Raw genomic sequence first — 25,207 nt, 5'->3', positions numbered from 1 at the left:
TATGTCTGTATTTATCCAGATTCACAGTTGTTTTCTAAAGAACAGGCAACTGAGTTACATCTGTGGAATATTTAAGTAATCAGTAATTCCATTCAAAAAGTGAAATTTGGATATTATATTCATTCATTGCACACAGACTGATAAATTTCAAATGTTTATTTCATTTAATTGTGATGATTAAAACTGACAACTAATGAAAATCCCAAATTCAGTATCTCTGAAAATTAGAAGATTACTTAAGACCAATACAAAAAAAGGATTTTTAGAAATGTTGGCCAACTGAAAAGTATGAACATGAAAAGTATGAGCATGTAGAGCACTCAATACATAGTTGGGGCTCCTTTTGCCTGAATTACTGCAGCAATGCGGCGTGGCATGGAGTCTATCAGTCTGTGGCCCTGCTCAGGTGTTATGAGAGCCCAGGTTGCTCTGATAGTGGCCTTCAGCTCTTCTGCATTGTTGGGTCTGGCATATCGCATCTTCCTCTTCACAATACCCCATAGATTTTCTATAGGGTTAAGGTCAGGCGAGTTTGCTGGCCAATTAAGAACATGGATACCATGGTCCTTAAACCAGGTACTGGTAGCTTTGGCACTGTGTGCAGGTGTCAAGTCCTGTTGGAAAATGAAATCTGCATCTCCATAAAGCTGGTCAGCAGCAGGAAGCATGAAGTGCTCTAAAACTTCCTGGTAGACAGCTGCGTTGACCTTGGACCTCAGAAAACACAGTGGTCCAACACCAGAAGATGACATGGCACCCCAAACCATCACTGATTGTCGAATCTTTACACTGGACTTCAAGCAACGTGGATTCTGTGCCTCTCCTCTCTTCCTCCAGACTTTGGGACCTTGATTTCCAAAGGAAATACAAAATTTACTTTCATCAGAGAACATAACTTTGACCAGTCAGCAGCAGTCCAGTCCTTTTTGTCTTTAGCTCAGGTGAGTCACTTCTGACGCCGTGTCCTGACACAAGGAATGCGACAGCTGAAACCCATGTCTTGCATACGTCTGTGCGTGGTGGTTCTTCAAGCACTGACTCCAGCTGCAGTCCACTCTTTGTGAATCTCCCCCACATTTTTGAACGGGTTTTGTTTCACAATCCTCTCCAGGGTGCGGTTATCCCTATTGCTTGTACACTTTTTTCTACCACATCTTTTCCTTCCCTTCGCCTCTCTATTAATGTGCTTGGACACAGAGCTCTGTGAACAGCCAGCCTCTTTAGCAATGACCTTTTGTGTCTTGCCCTCCTTGTGCAAGGTGTCAAAGGTCGTCTTTTGGACAGCTGTCAAGTCAGCAGTCTTCCCCATGATTGTGAAGCCTACAGAACTAGACTGAGACCATTTAAAGGCTTTTGCAGTTTTAAGTTAATTAGCTGATTATGGTGTGGCACCAGGTGTCTTCAGTATTGAACCTTTTCACAATATTCAAATTTTCTGAGATACTGATTTGGGGGTTTTCATTAGTTGTCAGTTATAATCATCAAAATTAAAAGGAATGAACACTTGAAATATATCAGTCTGTGAGGAATGAATGTATACATTATACAAGTTTCACTTTTTGAATGGAATTACTGAAATAAATCAACTTTTTCATGATATTCTAATTATATGACCAGCACCTGTACTAGTGATGGCGAAATGAAGCTCCATGAAGCATTGCTTCATTTGCTCTAGTGTGCCATCAAGTGGACAATAAATGTAAAACTGGCAGAGTGATTATAATGGCACTATGGCTTTGGTGTGTGAAGCTTTGAATTGAAGAAATGAATGAATGATGTTTGTGATGCCAATACATAAATGATGAACTTATTATTATGGTGTCTGTCTTTACGATACAATGACAGGGCAAAAGGGAACGTGGAAACAAGGGAGATGGTTATGATGTGAATGTGCTTGTATTACTTGGTTTGTGACTTTACATAATACAGACAATATTTTATTCATTTTTATTAAAAAATAATTCTTCCACAGTGCTGTGCTTCAGGTGGTTTCTTTTTTTTGGAGATGATTTAACCTGCTTTAGAAAATTATTATTAGGTTAATTTGGGATAAGTTTAATTCTTACATAACCCACAAAATGTAAAAAAACAAAAAAAAGTCTCTTTTTAAGTTATTTCATCAAAGCAATTCTGACAGAAGTTGATCAAATATTTCAGTCATTTAAAATAAGCTGTAGATACAATCTAATTGTGTTCAATTACAAGTTCAAAAGTCCACAAAATGTTAAGAAGAGTCCATTGCATTTTGCTGCTCATTTCGAAACGCACGCCAAACTATATAACTACTATATTAAATGGGCAATATGTAGTTCTTCAATGAAATCACTTTTTTTTGTCAACAGGCTGTAACCTCACATATAAATGAACCACACGCCTGTTTTCTCTTGTTGCTTGGAACAGTAGTTACGTACTGTAACTCCATATTCTATGAGTATAGGCACAGCCCTCTAAGGCTATCACTATCGGGTTTTCCCCTCCGCGCACCTGCACGGCACTGAGAAAAGTTGTCTACGCCCACCCACAGTGTGGGCCTCTCCTACGTCCACACCTTGGATATATTAGTGACATCTGGCCTTCGGCTCCCAAAATGCCTTTTCTTCAGCACTGAGAACCAAGGTCCAGTGAGGCCTAAAACTTAGAGGGCTGCCCCTATACTCATAGAATCTGTAACTACCGTTCTATTTCATATAGCCTTCGCCCTCTAAGGCTATCGCTATCGGGTTAGAGGCGAAGCAGGATGAGTCAACACCTCACTGGCCCATACGGTACCACCAAGCACAAAACCCACCTGCCCAGAGCCATAAATGAGCCACCTAGTCACCGGCTGTCCGCTTGTGCTAGTGCTATCCTGTCGACGTGCGCACAAGCACCGATGGCGTGACATGGGAGGCAGGGGACCAACCAATGTATAATAGTCGATGAACTGGATGGGTCGCCCAGCACCTGTACAGAAGCAGGCGGGGTCACAACAGCGACCACATCAGCTGCGCACATAGCAGGGCCAAATGTGAGCAGTGGCCGTTCCCCCCCACCGTCCCGTGGGAGAGGGCGCATCACACACTCACAAGGGAAAAAATCACTCAGCCAAAACACTCAGTACTGAGTGAGTCAGCGAGAAACAGACATCCCACAGGTAGAAACGGACGAAAGAGCACGGGGACGACCAGGGAGCCGCTGTGCATATGTCGTCCACCGTACCACATCCCTGGCAGACACAGTCGCCGGGGGGGGGGGCGCATGAGGAGGGGCAGCCACAGCCTCCCGTAACCATGCCGCTTATCAGTGGTCTGCTCTGACCGACGAGGATCAGCCAGCAGCAATGAAACCGGTTGCTAGATGTCATTAGCCACAGCTAATGCAACGTGGACACATGGGGTCTCTCTGGTCGGGTGATCTAGGGACAGACCGTATGTCAGCTACACGTTAGCTACCTGTTAGCTTAACGTTAGCCTGACGGTAGCATCCTTGTAGCATAACAATCGCTTGCAACATAGCAACGTTGAGGTCGGCGTCACCGGAGGTTGGAACGGGGGAAGCGGGGAGCCGCTGGGGGATTCCTGTTCATCCGATAGCAACAGGTCGAGGGCTTCGTCAAGAGAGTGGGTGGACCACCACACCACCTCATCTTCACCGGCAAAATGATCCGCCCAGCGCTACTTCTCTTCAGGGGAGAGAAGGTCGCAGAACGAGCAGCGTGAGCTGGGGTGAGCGCTCGGCCGACGTGCTACGGTCCGAGGCACAACCCAGCATGGGGGATGGAAGTCCCCCAGCAGGACGAAGCCCGTGTCACGGACGCCGCACACCCGTACTGATGTAGCAGCGTCCCGCTAGAAGACATCGCTCTTCTTTTCCGACAGGAAATCTTCTGCTCTTTAGACAGCTCAGTGCTGAAGAAAAATGGGAGCCGAAGGCCAGGTCTCACCGTTGTATGTATACAAAGTGCGGACGTAGGAGAGGCCCATGCTGTGGGTGGGCGTGGACAACTTCTCTTAGTGGGTAAACCCACTAGTGATAGCCTTAGAGGGCGAAGCCTATACGAAATAGAACAGCCACTATTCTGCTTCTTATGTGAAGGAATCGGCTCGGATTTTCTATATGCACACTCCTGAGCCTCTGGCTCACAGCGCAACACAGACTTCAACACAAACTCCACATAAAGATTAAAAACAATAACAAAGTTTAATGTGCTGAAGCTGATGCCCTTCAAGCCAAATGAGAATCAAATTGATGTCGGGTGAAAACACTGTCAACATCAGAAAGACTTGAGTCATAGAGAGACCTCCGCTTTGTTTTGGAACTGACAAAACCAATTGGACAGGTAAACTAACATTACTGCAAGCATGTGAAACATATTGTGATGTTGTGCTTTAGATGACTCAAGGTAGATAATGCCAGCTTGCCGGCTAACACCAACAAGTTGCTAACGTTATCCCTGCATTGCAAAATACTAGCCTCTAACTTAGTTGTATGGCTTTCCATATTACTTCACCAGCTAACGCAACCCTTATTACTATCCTGTGCCAAGCAGGCGCAGCCAGCTAACATTTCTACAGATCTGCCGCTGTTTGCTTTGTGACATAAAATTTAGATTTATTATTGTTTTACTGACACTCAGGTACACTCCACCGTCTCAGTCTCTGTAACTTACGTGACCCAAATAATTTACAATAATGCAACTTAACGGTGCATGACAACAACACAGAGGAAGACCCATTCACTACAGCAATGTTACTTACTGCGGTTGGCAACAATCTTATTTAGAATCATCGAGTTCACTAACCATTTTGTTAACATCCAAAACATTTAGCTGTGCTCACATTGCTGAGTCTGCGGTGAAAGATAAATAACGCAGGCAGGTGAGATAATGCCAATGTATTACTTCTTCTAAATGCACTCAATGTAATATTATCATGGAACGAGCAGTGGGAGATTATCTAAGTTTCCAGCATGTTGTGTGAAGCTGTCACTTGGTGAGTCTGTCAAAGTGCATTGGATTTTGCTCGCTCATGAGTTTGAGCGTTTTTAAAACTAGCAATTTATAAAACTACCACTGAAAACTACATATAGCCCCTTTAACTGTGATAACAACCAGCCAGAAGTGAGTGATGTTACAGAAAGAGTTTGATCAGAGATTATGTCTGAATTTTAATTGTCATTTTCATATTCACAAATCTGAATAAGTATGTTTTAATGTGATTTAATAAAACATACATCTCAAATCTGTAAGGTGAAGCTGAATTGATCACAATCATTGACACTCCCTCTGTCTCTGCAAAAACAGTAAACCTGCAATAAAGCTTAAAGTAATAAGTGAAGAAGAGTTTCCTACGATGTCATGGTGCATCCAGAGACGTGAGCAGCAGTGCCGGTGTACTGGACATCACAACGAACCACGTTGTTATTAAAGTTGGATTCTGGAACCTGCTGCCTGGGGTTTACAGTCACCTGCCAAGATATCACAACATTATATCATCATTAGTACATGAAGTCAGTTCTCCTGAAGCTAATGGTTAAAGGATGTATTAGGCTCAGTAAAACAGCCGGACACTAGATTTTATCAAACGTTACTCACTTGTTGGGGACTATGTGGATTAATCCACATTTTGTGCATTTTTCTGGTGACTTTATTTTTAAAAAACACCCCAAATGCTTGGTAGCTACCAGACCTTGAGGATGTATTTTCCAGGGGTGACGTCAGTGATGTCGATCCACTGGCAGTCAATGTCAGCGTTGTAGGTGTCATAACAACCTGGACTCAAACCCTGTATACACACACGCATAAAAAAACTAATTAACACACTCCAGTACAATGTTCATATCTAAATGGTTATATGCTTATTTAGTACATTTTTATTGATGTTTGAAAATAACTTGTGTTCTTCTATACCTTTATTCTAACATAGCGTTGCACAGAAGAATGAAGCACACACATTTTAAAACGTGTGCTCTATTCCTTTCCTCACGCCCTTGTTTGTGGATCTACTGTGTCATATTTGGGGACCAAAATTTTTAATCAGTTGATTAGAGTTAACATGTCTAATGGGGACAACACTGATATCGTCAAATGTTTTGTTCAAGTGTCCACATGTTCAGTATATGCCAAAATGTTTTTTGTATTCATAGGTTAATAAGCCTTCAAGAAATGAATGCAGGTCAATAACTTAAGCAGACAAGTGTGTGTGTGTGTGTGTGTGTGTGTGTGTGTGTGTGTGTGTGTGTGTGTGTGTGTGTGTGTGTGTGTGTGTGTGTGTGTACCTGAGTGTGTGAGGTGCAGGCGAAGCGGCGGTAGTATCCCGGGTCACAGGAAGTGTCCTCCAGACAAAAGCTTGCCTTGTGACCCTCGGCGACCTGCCTCTGAGAGTGGGGGTCCAGCAGCTCATACAGGCTGAACTCGTCCATGCTGTGGAAGTGACTGAACAACAATACAAAAGACAGAAAGTTTACAAACCCTTTTATTTAACAAAGGACTCCTGTAAGTGTTAAACTGCTCCTGCTAGCTACTACTAGCTACCTACTTATGACAGCTGTGCCACTCCCAGGCATATCGAGGTTTACTGGGCAGGAAGTCAGCTGTTCCCTGGTTCTTCACCCTTTGAGGAAACCTCAACAAAACTCTGGTGTCATAATCCTGAGAGTAAGTAGAGGAACTGGAGGAGGAGAGGAGAGGAGGCAAGGAGATGGAGAAGTCAAGGAGAGGAGAGGAATCAAGGAGATGGGAGGAGAGGAGAAGAGAAGGGAGGGGATGAAGAGAGGAAGATGGGAGGAGAGGAGAGAAAACAATAGCAGAGCACAGGAAAGGAAAGGGAAGCAGACAGGGATAGAAGAGGAAACAGGATGACAATTTGCAGGTGAATATTTAAATACATGTTAATATTTTCAAAATCCATTAACTGGGACCTGAATGTTACCAAATGTAAAAGGCAAAATAAAGAACAAACTTACAGTAAAGTATCAGTGGTCTGTGGTTGGAACAGTCCTACGACAGCCACAGACACATTTCAGTGTGTAATATTTCTGAGGATCTACTGACAGAAATGTAATATAATTCATGTGATCCATAACTATGTTTTCAGTGGTATATAAAGACCTTACATAATGAACCATTATGTTTTTATTACCTTATTACCATTTCTATCTAAATACACCACAGGTCCTCGCCATGGAAGTCGCCATGTTGCGGCGCCATGTTTCTAATTAATTAACTCTAGTTAGTTTGCTGTCCATGTAGAGTCAACTAGATGTCTGCGTGTTGTTTATATGCTCTGATAATACTAATCCAACACATCTTTGTAGTAGCGTCCATGTTGATTCCACATCTCGACTTAATAGCTCATGAACACACCCTGAACTCGGGAAATGGGAGCATCTGAGTAGCATGTGAACAAGCTGGTGGTTGGAATTTGCAACCCTTACCACTAGATGTCACTAAAACTTACACACTAAACCTTTAAATTGTTTTCCCTGGAGCATTAAATTTATTGATTGCTGTTGGTTAAGTAAACATAATTTTAACAAATATCAAAAAATACTTCTGAAATAAAATGCTTACCCCAGATTTAAAGGAGACCTATTATGCTTTTCAACATTTTATGACATATCTATAATGTTACAGTGTTGGATGTTCAAATCCCTGTGAGCATAAACCTCAGATTTCCTCCTGTTATGAACATTCTGTTTTAAACTGCTTTTTGTACCAAGGGCTATATTCTACGTAATACCGAGCCAGACGGAGCCGTTGTTCCATATATGCCATTTGCCCCGCACAGTAACAGCACAGCAACGCTCAGTCTGGCTGTTCCACCCAGTGACAACAACAGCCTGGTAATATGCTTCAGGTCTTGGCCAATCAGAAGACAGTGGGCTTTGAGAGGGGGGCCTTAAAGAGATAGGAGCATCTACAGCTTGTTTCAGACAGAGGCTGAAATGAAGGCCTATATGACGAGTATGTATAAGAAAAAATAATATTTTTTTAACTTTGAATCAAGCAAAGCTGCCATACAGGAGTCACAGAACTATAATATAGTACTGGAAAAGCAGTAGGGGAGAGCCGGGACGACTGAAACGCGGGGTGAATGAACCACAGTGATTTTCTCGGAGCCCATACAAATCTAATATGCCAAACTACCTCAGCACATAACAGATCCGGGAAAAATCCGGTGGATAAGTCACACTTTCGCGGAGTTAGGTGAAAGAAGCTGTTTTCAATCACGGAAAGTAAATTCACTCAGGCGATCATTTTTTGTGTTTATTGACGAGTTGTGTTTATTGTTTCATGTGTCATGGTCATGATCATATGAAAGATTAGTTAGTACTTTAACTGTAAACTTTAAATGTCAAAGTTTTGCAGTTTAGAAGCTAGTGAAGTTTAAACGTCAAGAGTCACTGTCCCAACACGCAGCCATTCTACCTTATTTTGATACGGCGGGAGGGGGGCAGAGTACACTAGGCTGCAGGGTGGACCACCAGAGTACTCACAGCCAAATAACAGGGTCTTCACAGTAGACCAGGAAAACAGGCTGCAGATGTACATAAAAAGGCAGCCAATATCTGATCAAAATGTGCATTAGCTGTTAGATTTTCTAGTTAGCTAGCAAAATTATATTTATACTGTTTTTTATTAAGAAAAAGGGCATAATGAGTTTGTAATTACGTATTAAGAAGAGCAGTGTCAAGCTTTCTAAATAAAAACAAGAATAACTTAAAACTATTTAAATGTATATCGTTGTGTTTCTTCCGTCCCACCCCCGTGTTTCATCCGTCCCGCACAGTAGGGATGAATGAAACAATGCGCACTTTTCCTTCAAAGTGAAATTATACTGAAGTCGTTCCACATTTTAACAAGATAACACCTGGTATTGATAGACAAACACAAACATGAGTTGTTGATGACAGCAACAAATTATTTCTGTCTGCAACGTTATATTTTAAAATTATGTTTATCTGAAAAGTTTTTCATTCGTCCCCGCTTTCTACAATACCTGAGCAGCTGCTGTATGATTAAGGTTAAAAAAGATTGTGCATATGGTATGGTTATGGTTAGCCAAAACTCTCGAACCTCCCTCATCAAAGTTAATTCAGGAAGTGGCAAAGTACTTTGTTTTTTCACAGTTAGTACTTCCCACTTTGTGAAACTCTACAACATCCCTCCATATAAAATTGAAATGTGTCTGATAAAAGTCTATAGGCATAAAAGCTGCATTTCAGCGCAAGTCATCTCAGCCTTACGAGGCGAGGCAGTTCTCCTCAGCAGCACAGCGGAGGTTGTACATGGGTACTCTCTGGACGTAGGTGGCGATCTGGATGTAGTATGGATCAGGAACCAGATCAGGGAGACCTAGAAACAGGACAAGAACACAGAACACATTCAGATTACAGCTGTTATGGAGCAAGTCAGTGAGGGGGAGCTCTCTGGTCTCTCTGAGCAAAGCAAACAGTTAACCCTCTTACTGGCCCCAGCTGATTTCAAGAGTTATTCACACAGGTGCAGAACAGGCATGCTGGTTCTCACCGGGCGTCTCTGCTGGAGACATAAGGTGACAAATTGTGTCTGACCAGCAGTAGTGGAATGTGACTAAGTACATTTACTCAAGTCTTGTACTTAAGTACAAATTCAAGGTACTTGCATCCATTTTATGCAACTTAGAAACTATACTTTTCTGTTGTCTTTAGTTACTGGTTAGTCTGCAGATTAAAAATTTTCATCCCCTTCCAGTCCAGTGAAAACCATGTATCTCCACATGTTTGTGATAAAATGAAGAATGAGGTGTTCCTTTATAGGTTGAGAAAATTGTCCTCCTTTCTAAAGGTGGAGTAAGCGATTCTGGAGAAATCCAACAACATGACAAATACCATGATGTAGAGCTAACAATGACACAGCAAGTATTGTAACAAACATTGGCTAAATTGTGGGTTAGCATACTGACGCTACAGTTCATGCTGCAAAGCCAGCATGCAGAGAGGACAAGATGGTTCCAGATCCAAACAGCGATGCTCACAGCTCTCCTGCTAGTATAGCTAACATCACAACAACAGCATGTCTTGGCAAGTTATTTAATGTTAGATGGCTGGAACGGCTGCAATAGTGTGGCGGAGTGCGGGACTGCATTGTTTCCCATTTATAGAACCCGTGCTGTGTGTGTGACAAAAACACATACGATTAGTATCACTTTCCCTATCTGTAAGCTAAATTAACTATTTAAACCGCCTTACATCAGCTGGAAAATGCATCATCACAAAGCTGAAAATGTCTTATTTTTACAGGTCATGAAAAGTTGACATTTTACAGATATGTGGTTCTCACACACACACACACTACAAACATGATCTTATGGGATATGGTGCATTGCTGTAGATTAAACTACCAAAAAGTGTATAAAGTAGTTAAAATTAGCTCAATATTAAACATCTACAGCAATAAAATGCAACATACACATGCAGCAGAAATATTAATTCAACAAAATACTGAGGTGACAGTGAACATTTTACTGCACTATTAGTACTTTTAGTTTGATACTTTCAGTACATTTCGATGATAATACTTCAATACTGTAAGTTAAGGGAGGTTAAGAATGCAGGACTTTTTTCATAATGGGGTGGATGTGGCTCAGGAGATAGAGCGGGTTGGCCGTTAACCGGAACGTCGGCGGTTCAATCCTGGCTCCCCCAAGCTACATGTCGAAGTGTCCTTGCCAGCCAGGCGGCTGTTCCGCCAGCGTATGAATGTGTGTGAATGGTAAATGCAGATGTAGTGTAAAAGTGCTTTGATTGGTTGAAAAGACTAGAAAGGCGCTATACAAGTACAACGCATTTACATAATGTGGTATTAATACTAAAAGGATCATAAAAGGTCTTCCATCGGTTGTTGTTACTTATTTGAGTTCAGCTTGGTGTGTCAGAGACATTGTCTTGGTTAGTCAGCCTCTTGTTCTCATACCATACACTGTAAACCCAAATTCACTAACAGGACCGCGCCAAGTTAGAGGTGGTTTATGTGATCATGTTTATGAGGAGGGGTCGAGAGGGAACTGATGAAAGGGGTCGAGGGGAAAGGGATGAAAGGAGTTTAGGGAAGGTGGATGAGAGGGTCGTATGTGCTACTGAGACCTCGGGGGTCGAGACTCAGGGTGGGGACTCGTCTCTGTAGAGGCTTGCTGTGGAGCAGCTGATGGATCGTCCACCCCAAGTTATTGTGCTAGGCTGTGATGTCGCGGAGATCGTTGCGGATGTAACTGAGGAATGCGTGGGAGGACCATCGGCCGAGGATTTTTATGGTGGGGTCCGGAATGCCTTGGCTGGCAGCGGAGGAAGCAGCTCCGATGCAGCAGGAGTGGACTAGACGGAGATGGTGATGGAACCAGAATCGTATGCCGTGGGTCTTGCGGGGAGGCGTGGAAGTGTAGTCTGCAGTTGATGTGGTTTAGGATCGGTTCAAAAGGACTTAGGTAGGAGTTTAGGCGGAAAATGAATATGGGATGAGAAAGGCCGAACTGGTCTGTTTTGCTCCTTTTAAGATTGAACCTGAGTGAGTCTGTGGAGTGAACGGCAATGTCGGATAGGCTTGCGTGCCGGGAAGGGTCGTAGGCAGAGGAGGTGGTGGTGAATTCTGAGCATCGTAGGAAGCCGAAGAAAGCAAGGAGGAACATAGCTTCGAGGGTAGTGTCGATGAAGGGAGATACCCGGCCGGAAGGGTCAGGATGCAGCAGGCGAGGAGGTCTGACGTCAAAGGCAAGCATCGTCAATGGTGAGGAAGCCGTGAAGGGATGGAACTGCTGCAGATACCGAAAGCAGGTGGGAGAGGTAGGAACGACCCTGTGGAATGATGCCAATAGCAAAGTTGAGTTGACCGAGAAGTAAGAGGAGCTGGCGCTTCGTGCATCTGGTGGCGAGGAGGTAGTTGGAGATTAACAGAGATATGCGTAGGAGTTTGTCCAGGGTGATGCCGAGGAACTCGAGAGACGTGCTGGTTCCCGCGGTTTTCTCCGGGGAAAGGGGGACTCCGAGCTGGAGGAAGGCAGATTTCAGTGTGGTAAGGCCGTGTGCTGGAGGATAAGAGGAGGGCGAGACTATGAGGAAGTCGTCCAAAAGATGGATGACGTACGGGAGTCTGTGGTTATTGAGCAAGATCCAACACAAAGCTTCGGAAAGTGAGTTGAAGATCTTGGGGCTGCTCTTGCACCCAAAAGTGAGATGGACGGAGAAGTATAAGGAGCCTTTCCAGGAGACGCCAAACAAATGCCAGAAATCAGGGTGTATGGGCAAGATCTTGAAGGCGCTGGTTATGTCGGCCTTGGCTAACCATGCTCCGGGGCCGGCGAGGTGAATTAGGTTGGTGGCCTGAGCGATGGTGGCATAGTGGATGGAAAATTCCTGGCTGGGTATTAAGCTGTTGATGCTAGGTATGGGGGGAAGATAGATCTATGATGAGTCTCTTTTTGCCAGAGTACTTGCTGGGTCACAATGTCGATGGGGCTAATCCGGTGGACAGGGAAGGGAGAATTGGTGAGGGGTCCAATCATGAACCCATCTGACACCTCCTTGGCTAGGCGCTCGTCCACGATGTCGGGTTCAACTAGGGCGGACATGGAGGTTGTGGCAAGAGAAGGAATAGTCAGTAAAAACCTCAATGCCTGGGTGGAAACCGCAAGTGAAACCGTTGAGGAAGTTCACGAACTGGCAGCCAGGGATGTTCGCCAATGCGAGGTCGAGGGCGGGGATATTTATGGGTGTCTTCAAAAATTGCCTTAGTCATAGACTGGGCTTGGTGGGGTTGTGAGGACAGCAATGACGAGCATGTGTGCCACCGCAGAAGGAGCAAGTGTGGCGAAAACGGGAGCCTGACATGATGCAACCAAAGTCGTTGAAGTTATTGCACACCATGCGGCCACCCTGGAAGAGCACGGGCCTGCCTCGTTTGTCCAAACTGCGAGGGGGAGGACCGAGAGCTGGTGCAGGCCTACTGGTCTGCTGGTTGTCGAAAAGTTTAGGAATGAGGGGAGGTGGGGGAGCGGCGGAACTGGGCCTAGGGACGGAGGTGGGGTTGTAACTGGGGAGGGCGGGAGAAACATGAGCGACGATAACGCAGCTGGATGCTGGGTGTGATGGGGCACCGCACAAGGTACAAGCGAGAGAGGAGCGAGCAGCAAAAACCCTGCAGTAGAGTTCGGTGTCGATGGCTCCCCAGTATGTGCCTAGGTTAAACTGGTGAAGGTGGCTGGCTGCTTGGGAAGCAAAATGGACGTGATAAGTGAAAAACCTGGTGCCGCCGAACCGCAATGCCAAGTCCAGGATGATGGAAAGATAATCGTCCAGCTCTGCCCTGCGATGGAGGAAAACTGAACAAATTGTGTCACGATAGAGGGAAAAGGCGAATGCGAACTCGACGGCTGTAAGTTCTCTGGAGCGAGAAGGGACTGGTTGTACGAGCTGGGCTAAACCTTGCGGTGAAGAGAGCTCCCTCGGTCCGGCGGCAGGAACTGTGGATGGCAGGAATAGGAGAGCGAGGTCAATGTAAGCATCTATAGGATCGATTTAGTGAAGGTGAGACCGGTGAGGGGCGCCTGGCCGAGGGGGGGTGAAATGAGGGGTTAGCGGAAGCCAGCGTGAAGGGGCCGGTGGTCACGGGTAAGGCGTGCGGTACGCGGAAGCCTGGGTTTTCTGTGGAAACAGAAAACACATTGGAGTATGGGGGAAGGGTAGGGGGAATGGAGGGGTTGGATGGCAGAGAAAGAAATGTTCGGAAGGGATGGCTGTGTTGGTAGCAGCCGAAGGAAGTGAAGAGGAAAGGATGTAGGGATGAGGGGATGTGCGTGCATGGGTAGGGAGTGCAGCCTGCTGAGACATGGATGAGAGGAAGAGGGAAAACAAATTAGAAACATCAGACAATGGGGGACAGGCACAGAGGGTAATACGACCTGAGTGAAGCCAGGAGCGGGCGGCCGTATGGTGGGAGGAGCCGATGTTGTGACGTCATTGGCGTGCTGTGGCCGCGCGGCACTTGTCGGAGAAGTCAGAAGTGGGTGGCTACGTGTAGCTGAGACTGAGGCCGTGTGGAGCCGAAAGAGCTGGGCCTTGTAGAGTAGAGTAGAAAACCAATCTGGGGATGAAGGACTGTGGTCGCAACACACCGTCAAGGGGGTGATGTAACGAACGGGGTAGGTTCGGGAACTGCGGATCGGAAGAGGAATAGCTTGTCGTCCGAGGTAGTGAAGATGAGTTCGTCCATGGCGAAGTAAGCAACAATGTTGATTGCTGTGGAGTCAAAGTGCTAACGTTGCGTGGGAACATTTAGAGAACTGAGACAGTGAGAGAGAGTTTGGGCGATCTTATGTATGTGAGATGTCTATGAAGATTCTCAGTCATCAAGGTCATAGTTATCCAACGAAGGTTAAAATCAAGGGCAACTGGACTTGGTTGAAGATACTGGAAGACGTTTCGTCCCTCATCCAAAGGACTTCTTCAGTTGACTTATGTATGTGGTGGTGATTGGATTTGCATGTGTGAGATGCGGCACGGGTGGTTCAATCATCAGGGGAAGAGGGAGGCGTGGTCCTATTCCTGAACCTCAGTTTACACAACTCCATTAAGTTGAGAATACTGAAAATATTTGTGGAAACTGATTACATAAAAAATTTTTAAGTAGAGGTAACATTATTTTTGAGTAAACCCTAACTTCAATATAATACTTAAATTTTCTAAAACCGTTCTTATTCACTGATGCATATTAAAATTCCACTGATTAATTCTTTACTCAATGAATGTTATTGTACACAATTTAAAATCTGGAAGAAATCTACTCAATAAAATTACTACAAGTCAACTTAAAATTTACATAATGCCCATTTTTAGACTAAAAAAGGACTATACAGCCACACATATGGAGATTCTTCTGCCTTCAGAATAAAAACAGAAACGTAACATAAGGCATCTCTGTTTTTCTTTAAAAAGCTGCTTTGTTTATATGTGTATATTTTTAGGGCTGCACAATTGATCGTAATATGGCCAAGTGAAATATCCAAATCGCAGAAGCTGCAATTTTTTGATAAAAGAAAAATGTAGCAAAACAGCAATATAATGAAGGACTGTAGTATGTAGTAATGTTGTTGTATAGATGTAAGAAAATGATTGTTGAAAAAATGAGCATTCTTATTTTTTGTGGATCATATCATAATATGTATCTAAACAACTGCAATGTGATTTTTTTTTTTTTTTTACCATGCAGCCCTCATTCATTTTATCTAGTGCTTATTTTTATGATATGCCTTTTGCCATGCTCAGAATGCAGGCCAAAGTGACCAAAATCAGAACTCTAGAACAACCGTCCTCAAAATTTGGCGCAAGGGGGAGCCCCGGTGATCCAGCTGTTAGAAGTTAAAGGAAAGTGAACTTCCCAATACGGTTCATGGTCAAATATGGTTAATGGGCTGGTTGGGTCACAGGAGAGACTGTGCCCAAAACATGATGACATTTATCTCGGCTGCTCGGCTGGTCATGCACAAAATAAAAAATAATTTGAACGCTTGGGATGTGATGTTTGATACTGAGGGGCCAAAGTTTGTCTCACTTAACAAAGCATACTGATTTGAAACAGAGTGTTGAAGCTTGTATGAAATTGACTGCAAACTTTCTGCACATTCAGAATCTAGCCCACATATCTGACATGAAAAAATAATGTCATCATTTAATAAGAATGTATAATATTTTTTCTACCTGCCCAAAACTCTGCTGTGCATTACGTTATTGCTCTGCTGATTTCCCCTTCAGACCATCTGACAAACTCAGGACCCCGTTTGGGGATGTATGCTAGGATAAGACAAGGAGGTGGAAACCGAAACTAATTGAAACACTTGTGATCAGGCAGAAATCTCACCCCGAATCCACACACATTAACTTAAGCACCTGCGGAAAAGTAGCAGCTCACAGTTCCAAACAGAGCAAGTTTGCGCTTCAGTTTTTAGATGTTTGTAAAACTCTACCAGTTACGTTACTCACAAAATGGATGCCACTCACAGCATGAGAGGATCACAGTGTACACCGGTGTGGCATCAGCTGTGTAGAGATGATTTGCGAAGCAAGTCTGTTATCCGTTTACATGAGAAAATTGATGTGTGGAGTAAATGGCTGTTTAATGTGTCAATTGTTGACAAGTTTTTCCCTGAAGAGAAATATTGTCATATTTGTCACATTGATATGGCACTGATTCTAACTTGGCCACACTGAGTTAATTGGCTTGACTACTGGTCATTACAAAAATCAATAGTAGCTTAGAGCGTACATGCACTACAATATACATTTAAAGGGGCATGTTTGCCCTGAGTTGAACCATGCCGGCAGGGTTCGTGGTTCGTGACAAAATGATAAATCCTTTCCCTCTATGTATGAGGGAAAGGATCATCAATATGACATCACAGGCGAAGGGGTGCCATGTAGCTCAGGTTCACCATAGCTCAGCCAGTGCTCACTAAAAAGCACAAATAGGCCGACTAAAGATGAAAGTCAGTGAAATAACCCTTTAAACTACAGTCCTCTTGCACATTAGGAGTGCTGCATTACAACCTGTCCTGCATTCTGTATTTATTATATAAGAATAAAAGATTTTATTTAACTCAAATGATCAAAGTGGAAGGGACTACACTCAAAAAAGTGAACTTTGTGAGATGTTGAATTAAATAAATGCACCTATACCCAATTTAATTAATATGTCTGTGTTAGCGTTTTAAACATAGTCCACTTTAGCAGATTCAACTTAAAATGAAGACTTGTTAAAGCCACAAAACCCACTTGATTTGAAACAACATAACAGTGTTGAGTGAATCGCACAATCAAAACGAAATGTCCTAAGTGAGTTCCCGTAGGACAGATGTTGCGCATGCTCAGAAGCTGGGAATGAGAAGACGTTATTGGCACGAACATGGTGGAGCAGAGTGAGGGAGCCCGGTAGACTAACGGAGTGAGTGAGTGGGCAAGTGAGAGTGAGGGAGCGTATCGTCTCAGGTGGCTGCTATCAGGGCGGACAGGTGTGCGTGAGTAGGATATATTATTATGAATGTAGCTGTACATACATATCATGAGCCGTTTTCTGTGACAATATTAACGTTATGCAGTCCTTCGGGCAAAGCAGAGTTCCTGAGTTGTGTGTTTATATTGCAGAAATCCCTACAAAAGCCAATTGTCAGCTTTATAACAGACAAACCAGGAAACATATCAAGCGAATCTGTTGTTGCTCTGAGGCAAACGGATGTATAACCTTTATTTATTGTCACGTCTTTATGTAATCAAAACTGTAAAAGTGTGGTTGTTAAATAAGGCTGGATGGTCTAAGTTACATTTGTGTTTTTTTAGTAAGTTAGTGGTAAGTCAGTTTTTTGTTTTGCTGTAAACTTTAAAACATTTGTCAATTTGTTTAATTAATTTGTCATTGTTAAATGTTTGTAGGTGGAAAAGAGTTGCTCACATCACCACTGTCCCACTAAGATCTAAGCTTGCAGCAGCGAGTTCACCATGCCTCCCAGATGATGAGAGTTTTACAAAAAGAGAGGAGCCGCCAGACTAAAAACAAGGAATATCCTTCTTGGACAAGGTGTGTGTTTTTCCAAGAAATGTCTGTTCATCAAGTTCTATTTATTTTATTTACTTAGTACTAGGCTTATTGTGCAGTTGATTTACTTTTGTATGTAACAAAATATTGAATACATTATCTGGATGATGGACAATTTTATTCAGTTGTTTACACAGATTCTGTAATCTATTTATTGGATTATAATATATAATTATTTGCAAAATATAAATAATTACTAGGGGTGTGAGGAAACACTTCACTTCACTTCTTGCATGCTGATATTTAGGAGCCTGAACATTTTGCTTGTGCAGTGATGCATCTCTGTTAATTGCTGTGCAATTCAATAATATTATAACCCCTCTTACACATTTCCCTTGTTCTTTGCTGCAGAATGACGCCATTAAACCAAGAAGAGCCTGCGTATTGACCTCAGTGAAGACCCTGAAAATCTCATAAGGGAGTCCTTTGTAAGTATTTTACTCTTCGGAGACTGATAATTTGATCGCTGTGTGTACTATTTGGAGCTGTTTTTAAGCAAACTAATGTGACCAAACTCTTTGCAATGAACATGTCACCCAGTGCAGCGGATGATTCATTAATTTTTTGGGCACACACACACACAATACACAGTTATTAGGGGTGGGAATCTCTAAACACCTCACGATTTGATTATGGTTCAGAGGGCTGCGATGCGATTACAAAACGATTCTCAAAGCATCTTGATACATCTTTTTTTTCCTATGTGATTTCTGGATAATTACTAAGTATTTAATTTGAACATTAAAATCCAAAAGAAACGTCTCCTCAATTGACCCTTTGCCAAGCCCCGCCCCCTTAGTTACTGTTGCTAAGTCCGACAAACTGTCGGCACTGCCACTGTCTATTACTGCACTCCCCGGAGAAATATTGTCTAAAGAAGCAGACAGTTTTGCAGTTGCATTATAGATTTGAAGGTTGTATTCAGGCTGTCAAACTGACTCAAACGGACGTGAAAAAAAATGTAAAATAGAAGCTAAAACCTACCGATCACACAGTGCAAGTGAACCACTGCATCCCCCGACGATTGAGACAAAAGACAACGATATTAAGGATCAACACTGTTCTTGTACAGCTGGTAGGCCTCTATTCATTATTACAATAATTTAAAAGCAGAACAGTAGGACTTTACTACATTACATTCAGTAGGATGTCAGCCAGCGTTAGCTCACTAATATCACATTAGGAACAATCCACAGCCGACATATTTCTGTATTTATTTTAGGTTTTGGAAAGAGAATAAATTGTACTTCTCCTTTTAACTTCTCTGGGTAACGACTGTAACTATTACAAGTGCCCCAGGAACAGCGTTTGACCAGATCTTGGAAAAATACAGCCAAAAAAAAGCTAGAAAACAACTCTTTTTAGAGTCAATGGAGCGCATCCATGAAAGTGTCGGACCTCAGTTAGAGCGAGTGTATTTTGCTTAAAAGGACAATTTTACATCCCTAATTTACTCTACTGGTCTGAGACCAGTAACAAAGATCGCAGATCTGCAATGTGCACACCTCAGGCTGTCCGGGTGCTGCACTTCCACACTTCAGAGAGTTCCACCTTATGTGTTCTGTGAACATTATGGTATCAATTAACACTTTTGACATTTTTGAATCATTTGGGAATAAATTCAGAATCTTCCATGTCCATATCGCGATACTTCTAAGAATCAACTTTTCTTCCACCCCTGATGGTTAGTACATCAGGTGATTGTTGGTTTGGATCCTACATGAGATTTGTTGACAATAAGAAATATAAGACATGCCATGCTACAGAAAGATAACAGCCATGCTTGCGAACAGCAACAGAAGTTTATGGACTGCAGTTTGAAGGTATAATTTATGAATGGTGCTGTTTATTTTCTCTATTGCAGTGGTTCTCAAACTGGGGAAGGGACCCCCTGGCGGGGCACAGTGCCACTGCGGCAGGTGCATGGATGTTGAGCAGACCTAAAGTTGCATAAATATGATTTGTGTGGTGGCATAAACAGTGCTATGAAGCAAACAAGGCTATTTTGCTAACCTGAATCTTTTTTTTATTTCCATCAACTGGGCTGTTAATGATTGATAAAAATGAAATCCACTTTTGCAGGAGTTGGGGACTTTTTAAATTTTCTAAAGGGGGGCATGACACTGCTCTAATGGAACGTTTTGGACAGCCTTTTTCAAATCCATAATCGGAGGTGTGGAAAGGCTTCATGACCTAGGTAAAACTGCAAATACACTCGTGTTTTATGTGGCCTCATGGACTCATTGGACTTCAGCTACGCAACAAAACTAAAGTACAAATTGGAACTGGCTGGCGACCACTTCTCAAAGGCTCCCTTGTGCCATAGAATCCCATTGTTGTTGGATTTTTTTGATAGAATTTGTTGACAACATGAAGAACATAGAAAATCACCAGCCTCAGAGGTAGCAATCTTAGGTAAGAGTGAATTAAGACCCATTTTCTATTTATTTCCTCTTTTGTGAACATTGTAAAACATTGTGAAGAGGATGGAAAATGTTGATTGATATGGTGATACAAATCAGTCTTTATTGGTATCCGTTATTTTGAACTCAGGCAGCTGACCAGGTTGGTGGTGCTACAGTGTAATGTTTTTTATTGGTAATAAATGAACTTTTTCATTGAACCAAAGTAGTTTGATTTGTATTTACTCAACTACACTGTGTGGAAATTGTTGACATAATCAGGTTTAGTAAGTCCATTTAAAATGACTAGCATTGAATAAAGTATAGTTTAGTTGGTATTACTAAATGCAGTTGAGTAATGGATGTCCAACAGTTAAGTTAGATTTACATAAGTGAGTTAAGTCAGTATAATGAAATATCTTTATGTTGGCATTAATCATCACAGTTAAGTAAAGCCAAAGAAACAGCATTTTGTTGAATTTATGGACACTAACCTATTAATTAAATCCAAGATGACCAGATAATGTTGGAATTGCCTAAAACATTTATGTTGGTTGCACATAAGTCAGTTATGGGCATCTTAATAAAACTATTATTATTAACTAACTACAGTTAGGTGGAAATTGTTGTCATAACTGGATTAAGTAAGTCCAACAAATTATTTGTGTATCATTAAAATCGATATGAAATGATGCCTGCATTTAATGACTTTACTTGAATAATTAGCCTATGAAAACAGCCATTTATGCACAACACTTTCATGACCTTTTACAGCTTAACGCAGTATAATCTTTATATGCAGTTTGAACACCTTTGTTGAACAGAAATAAAAAACAATATCTTTTTAAAATTTATATTATAAAAATGACTTAGTAGAGAAAATAACATTAGCTTATAATAAAACTGATTTCGGTCATTGCACATTGCCTGATGAAGGTCAGACCTATGGGGTCACATTAGGCAAGTTTTCTTTTCTTTCTGAGGATGAGATGAAACTGAAAAGAAGCGATGCGACATAAGAGAGTAAAACTTTGTTTCGTACCGTTCTGGTGGTAGCTGGTGCCGTATCCGTGTCGGGGCTGAGTCCTGGGTCTGGGTCTATAGTAGGAGTTATAGTAGTTATAATAGGGATAATAGTTAGAAGCTTTGTATGGGTCGTACGGATCATCTCCGACCATCATATCCTCCCGTCTGACCGTGGCAGAGTCTCCCTCGCTGCCGGGCGGCGGCTGCGGCGACCGTTGCTGCTGACGTATCAATGCGCGCAATTGCGCAGCACTACTGGTGGCGGGGACCCGTGGGGAGCCCCGGGACACGGCAGGGACCGTGTCGTTACCACTGCTGACAACAATCACAGGGTTATTGCGGCGAGGCAACACGGTTTGCCTCCTGCCGGACGGCCGGTACTGAGCGCCGTGACTCAGGATGCTAAAAACCTGCCCGTTATGTTGCCATGTCAACCTCCGCTGGAGCGCATCGTCATTACCTGCAGCCTCCTGAGCGCGCGCCCCGTCCAGAAAACAGAGGAGCCATAAATGTGCAAAAGACAGCAGCAAGGTGTCGAGGGAGAGTTCCTTCATTATTCGAAATAAATGATTATATTATGTTATTAATAATCTTCAAAAAGAAACTGTTTCCTTCTGCCCCCACACACAGCTGCTGATCTAAAGAGTTTCTAAAAAGTGTTTGAGCTCAGCAGCTGTACCGCTGCTGTTGTGAGAGAGAGGGGGGAGGAGTTGACGGTTTTGTAAGCTGCAGCATTTTGGATGTGGCCTTTGACTCTCATTTGGTGTTACCTTCACCCTTTTAATCAGGGTCAACAACTCAGCTACTAAATGAAAACCAGAAAGATCTCCAATAAGTTGCCATTTCTGTCAGCTTGGGGCCTATATTTGTCTCTCTGGTGCATGTAAACTGCCTCTGTGCACAATAGACATCAACACTGATCCACAGAAATAGAAATCCTTTCCTTGGATAAAAGCTTAGGAATAAAAGTGTGTTTTAAAATATGTTGTGATAATAAGTGTTTAGTCTTGACTTTAGAAGAAGGCAAAAGCAGCATTTGAAGGAGGGACCTGCTCTTTTGCATTATGCAAGACTGGGCCAGTGGTTTCACACATCCTGTGAGTTGAAACTGACGTTTTTTTGCTGAGGCTTTTATTTTGTATTTTTCAGGCCTCACACAATTACAGTTTATATTCCAGCCAAACCCAAATGGCAGCAGCAGCTTAGGAACACCAGCTCTGTGAAAGTTGCACTTTGCACAAACTGACAGTAAGAGGCGACTGAAAGAAGTCTTCTGATTGACCATGATTTGAAAAGGTTGATGTTTGGCATGTCTTAAATCCAGATATCAGTCTCCTTAAATGTACCAAAATATGGATGTTTCCAAATGCAGAATGATAAATTAACATTAACTGAAAATAAACTCTATAAATGTTAATTGTGGATGGATTATCTATCTGCGGAAAGCTTCACATCTCTGTAGACTGATCTTCTTGCAAAACAACTAAAACCAATGGTTAAGTGGATAGAATGAAATTATAGAACGAGTTAGACGCTGTAGAGGCTGTAATACAAAAGACTGCATCTAAAGCATTTTTTTTTTCTTTTTGAAATCTAAGTTCTGACTCATTTCTCCACAGGATGAGGTACAATTAGAGTGATTGGCCTCACAACTGTCTCAGTCTAATTATCACTGTGGTCAGAGTTGCTCTCTAATTTTACACTGAGAACTGAACTGTTTACTGAATTATATCTAGAGGGTCAACACGATAAAAAGGCCTCTCATGGTTACAAGAGGTTTAACTGGTTCACTGTTCCATTTTCTATTTGCTTTAAGGTTTTTTTTACCGTTCAACACTAGTCAAATGGTATCTGTCAGGTTTATGGTATTAAAAGTATCAAAAGCTGTGAACATGTAGGCATCTGTAGCTACTGTACATGAAACCTTGTTCAGACGTACTGTACAATCCATTCAAGATGCTTTGGTTTTATTGGAGAAATGACGCCCCTCTCCCCCACTGAGCACTCAGGATGCTTTTAAAAAGCTGAAACTGAAGCACGTACCGACTGAGAAGTTTCCTCTTCTTAGAACACTGTAAAGACACAACCTGCCACCCACATGCTGCATGCCACACACTCACACTCACACTCACACCTTTAATAAAGATAGAGATACCGAGGCACTCCAAAGTCAGTCTGGACATATATTCTCTCCACTTAGTCCTGGGTCTTCCTCGAGTCCTCCTCCCAGCTGGACGTGCCTGGAACATCTCCCTTGGGAGATGGGCATCCTTACCAAAACCCAGAACCACCTCAACTGGCTCCTTTTGATGCAAAGGAGCAGCGGCTCTATTCCGAGTTCCTCATGGATGACTTGCCTTCTCACCCTCTCTCTTGAACCAATCCAGCGCTGAAGTCAAAGACTGATGATGCCATCAGGACCACATCATCTGCAAAAATGCAGCAATGAGATCCCCACCCCACTGAACCGCAACCCCTCCCCACCCCAACTATGCCTTGAAATCCTATCCATAAATATCACAAATAGGATTGGTGACAAAGCACAGCCCTGGCGGAGGCCAGCTCCCTTCTGGAACACCTCCCTGCCACAGCATCACCAATGGAAGCTTTGCACACTCAGGTTCAATGCCACCAACCTCCACGGGGAAGCCAGAAAAGCTCTGCCGGAGGTGTGAGGTGAAGATCTCTCAGACAGGGGCCTCTTTGAAATGTTCCCCTATTTCACCCGCATTACCTTTGGGCTTACCAGGTCTGTCCAGAGTCTTCTCCCACCTCCTGTCCCAACTTACCACCAGATGGTAATCCGTTGACAGCTCCGCCCTCCATATATGGCCTCAAATCAGAAGACATGATCACAAAATCGATCATTGACCTTCAGCCTAGGGAGCTCTGGTGCCACGTACACTTATGAGCATCCTTACATTTGAACATGGTTTTTGTTATAGATTATCCATGACTAGCACAGAAGTCTAACAACAAACAACCGCTTGGGTTTAGATAAGGGAAGCCGTTCCTTCCAAACATGCCTCTACATTTATCTCCATCATTGCCCACGTGCACGTTGAAGTCTCCCAGCAGAACTATGGAGTCCCCCACTGGAGCCCCATGCAGGACTCCATTCATAGTATCCAAGAAGGCAGAATACTCCGAACTACTGTTTGGTGCTTATGCACACACACATACCCTCGGCAACTCCAGAGTAGAATAGAGTTCATCACCGCTCGCACGGCTTCTCTTACCACTGCTACAATCGGTCTGCACCAATCAACCAAAATTCCATAATACAAACTTACGTTCCTTCTCGGCCGCTACGCTCCTCCAACAAACGCCGCCTGGCTCTGCCATCAATTCACACAAAGCAATCCCAGTCCCGGCTATTCTCATCTGTGACACCACGATGGTGGAACGAGCTACCACACGCCATCAGAGCAGGGGCGTCCCTCTCTAACTTCAAGAAGCTCTTGAAAACTCATCTCTTCCGAGAACACTTCTTCTTATAACAACTCCTAACCACTAACATCACTTCCTGTGCTCTTCTTATTCTATCCCCTACAATGATCTTGTATTGATAGCACTCTTTTGTTTTGATTGCACTTTTTGTTAGCGTCTGCCAAATGAGTAAATGTAATGTAAATGTAACGTCAGAGCCATCGTCAACTACTGATGACTTATCCGGTTCCTGAAGGGTTGTTCCATTTCATAGGGGATTAATTCAACCTCTTGGCACTTGTAACTCTGTTTTAAGGGCCATGGGGTACACTTGAAAACAAGGGGTATGGGCAAGGGGTGAAATGGGATTGGCCCTTAGTCTGGCCCCTCTCCCGAGTCCACTTTTCCATGGGAGACAGGGGCACCAGGATCCAGACAACACAGCCCTCAGTTTCATAAGGATACCTCTCCACCAAAATAAGGTGATAGTTTCCATAGGCTTTTACTTAGAGGCTGTACTTTGAGTTTAGTGCTAATTGGCAAATATTAGCATGCTAACATGCTAAACTATATCAGCATGCTAAGATGCTAAACTAAATGGTGGACATGGCAAACCTGCTTAATCAGCAGCATTGTCATTGTGAGGATGTTGGCATGCTCATGTTAGTGTTTAGCTCAAAGCACCATGTCCAAGTCCAGGCTCACACTCTGTAGACTATTAGTGTTGTTAAGAGTTTAAAAATCTAATTACACCTCA

At 43.0% G+C, this 25,207-nt stretch overlaps 1 protein-coding gene across 1 annotated transcript in view; it reads right to left on the bottom strand.

The window, feature by feature from the left end:
• LOC119891852 (protein-lysine 6-oxidase) overlaps positions 1-21,656 on the bottom strand; it is a 28,012-nt gene extending 6,356 nt beyond the window's left edge. The window contains exons 1-6 of the mRNA XM_038703770.1: positions 21,038-21,656; positions 9,226-9,334; positions 6,516-6,647; positions 6,256-6,412; positions 5,667-5,762; positions 5,330-5,445 (exon numbers count right to left, since the gene is read on the bottom strand). Of these exons, the coding sequence (XP_038559698.1) occupies positions 5,330-5,445; positions 5,667-5,762; positions 6,256-6,412; positions 6,516-6,647; positions 9,226-9,334; positions 21,038-21,575 (1,148 nt within the window). The 5' untranslated portion in view covers positions 21,576-21,656. The remainder of the gene's footprint in view (positions 1-5,329; positions 5,446-5,666; positions 5,763-6,255; positions 6,413-6,515; positions 6,648-9,225; positions 9,335-21,037) is intronic.
• Positions 21,657-25,207: the final 3,551 nt, after the last annotated feature.

This window comes from Micropterus salmoides, unplaced genomic scaffold (genome assembly GCF_014851395.1).
Source record: "Micropterus salmoides isolate LMB-PRFRI ecotype aquatic unplaced genomic scaffold, ASM1485139v1 Ms_hic_scaffold_7, whole genome shotgun sequence".
In the NCBI taxonomy this organism is placed as follows: Eukaryota; Metazoa; Chordata; class Actinopteri; order Centrarchiformes; family Centrarchidae; genus Micropterus; species Micropterus salmoides.
This window is presented reverse-complemented; position numbering and strand designations above follow the sequence as displayed.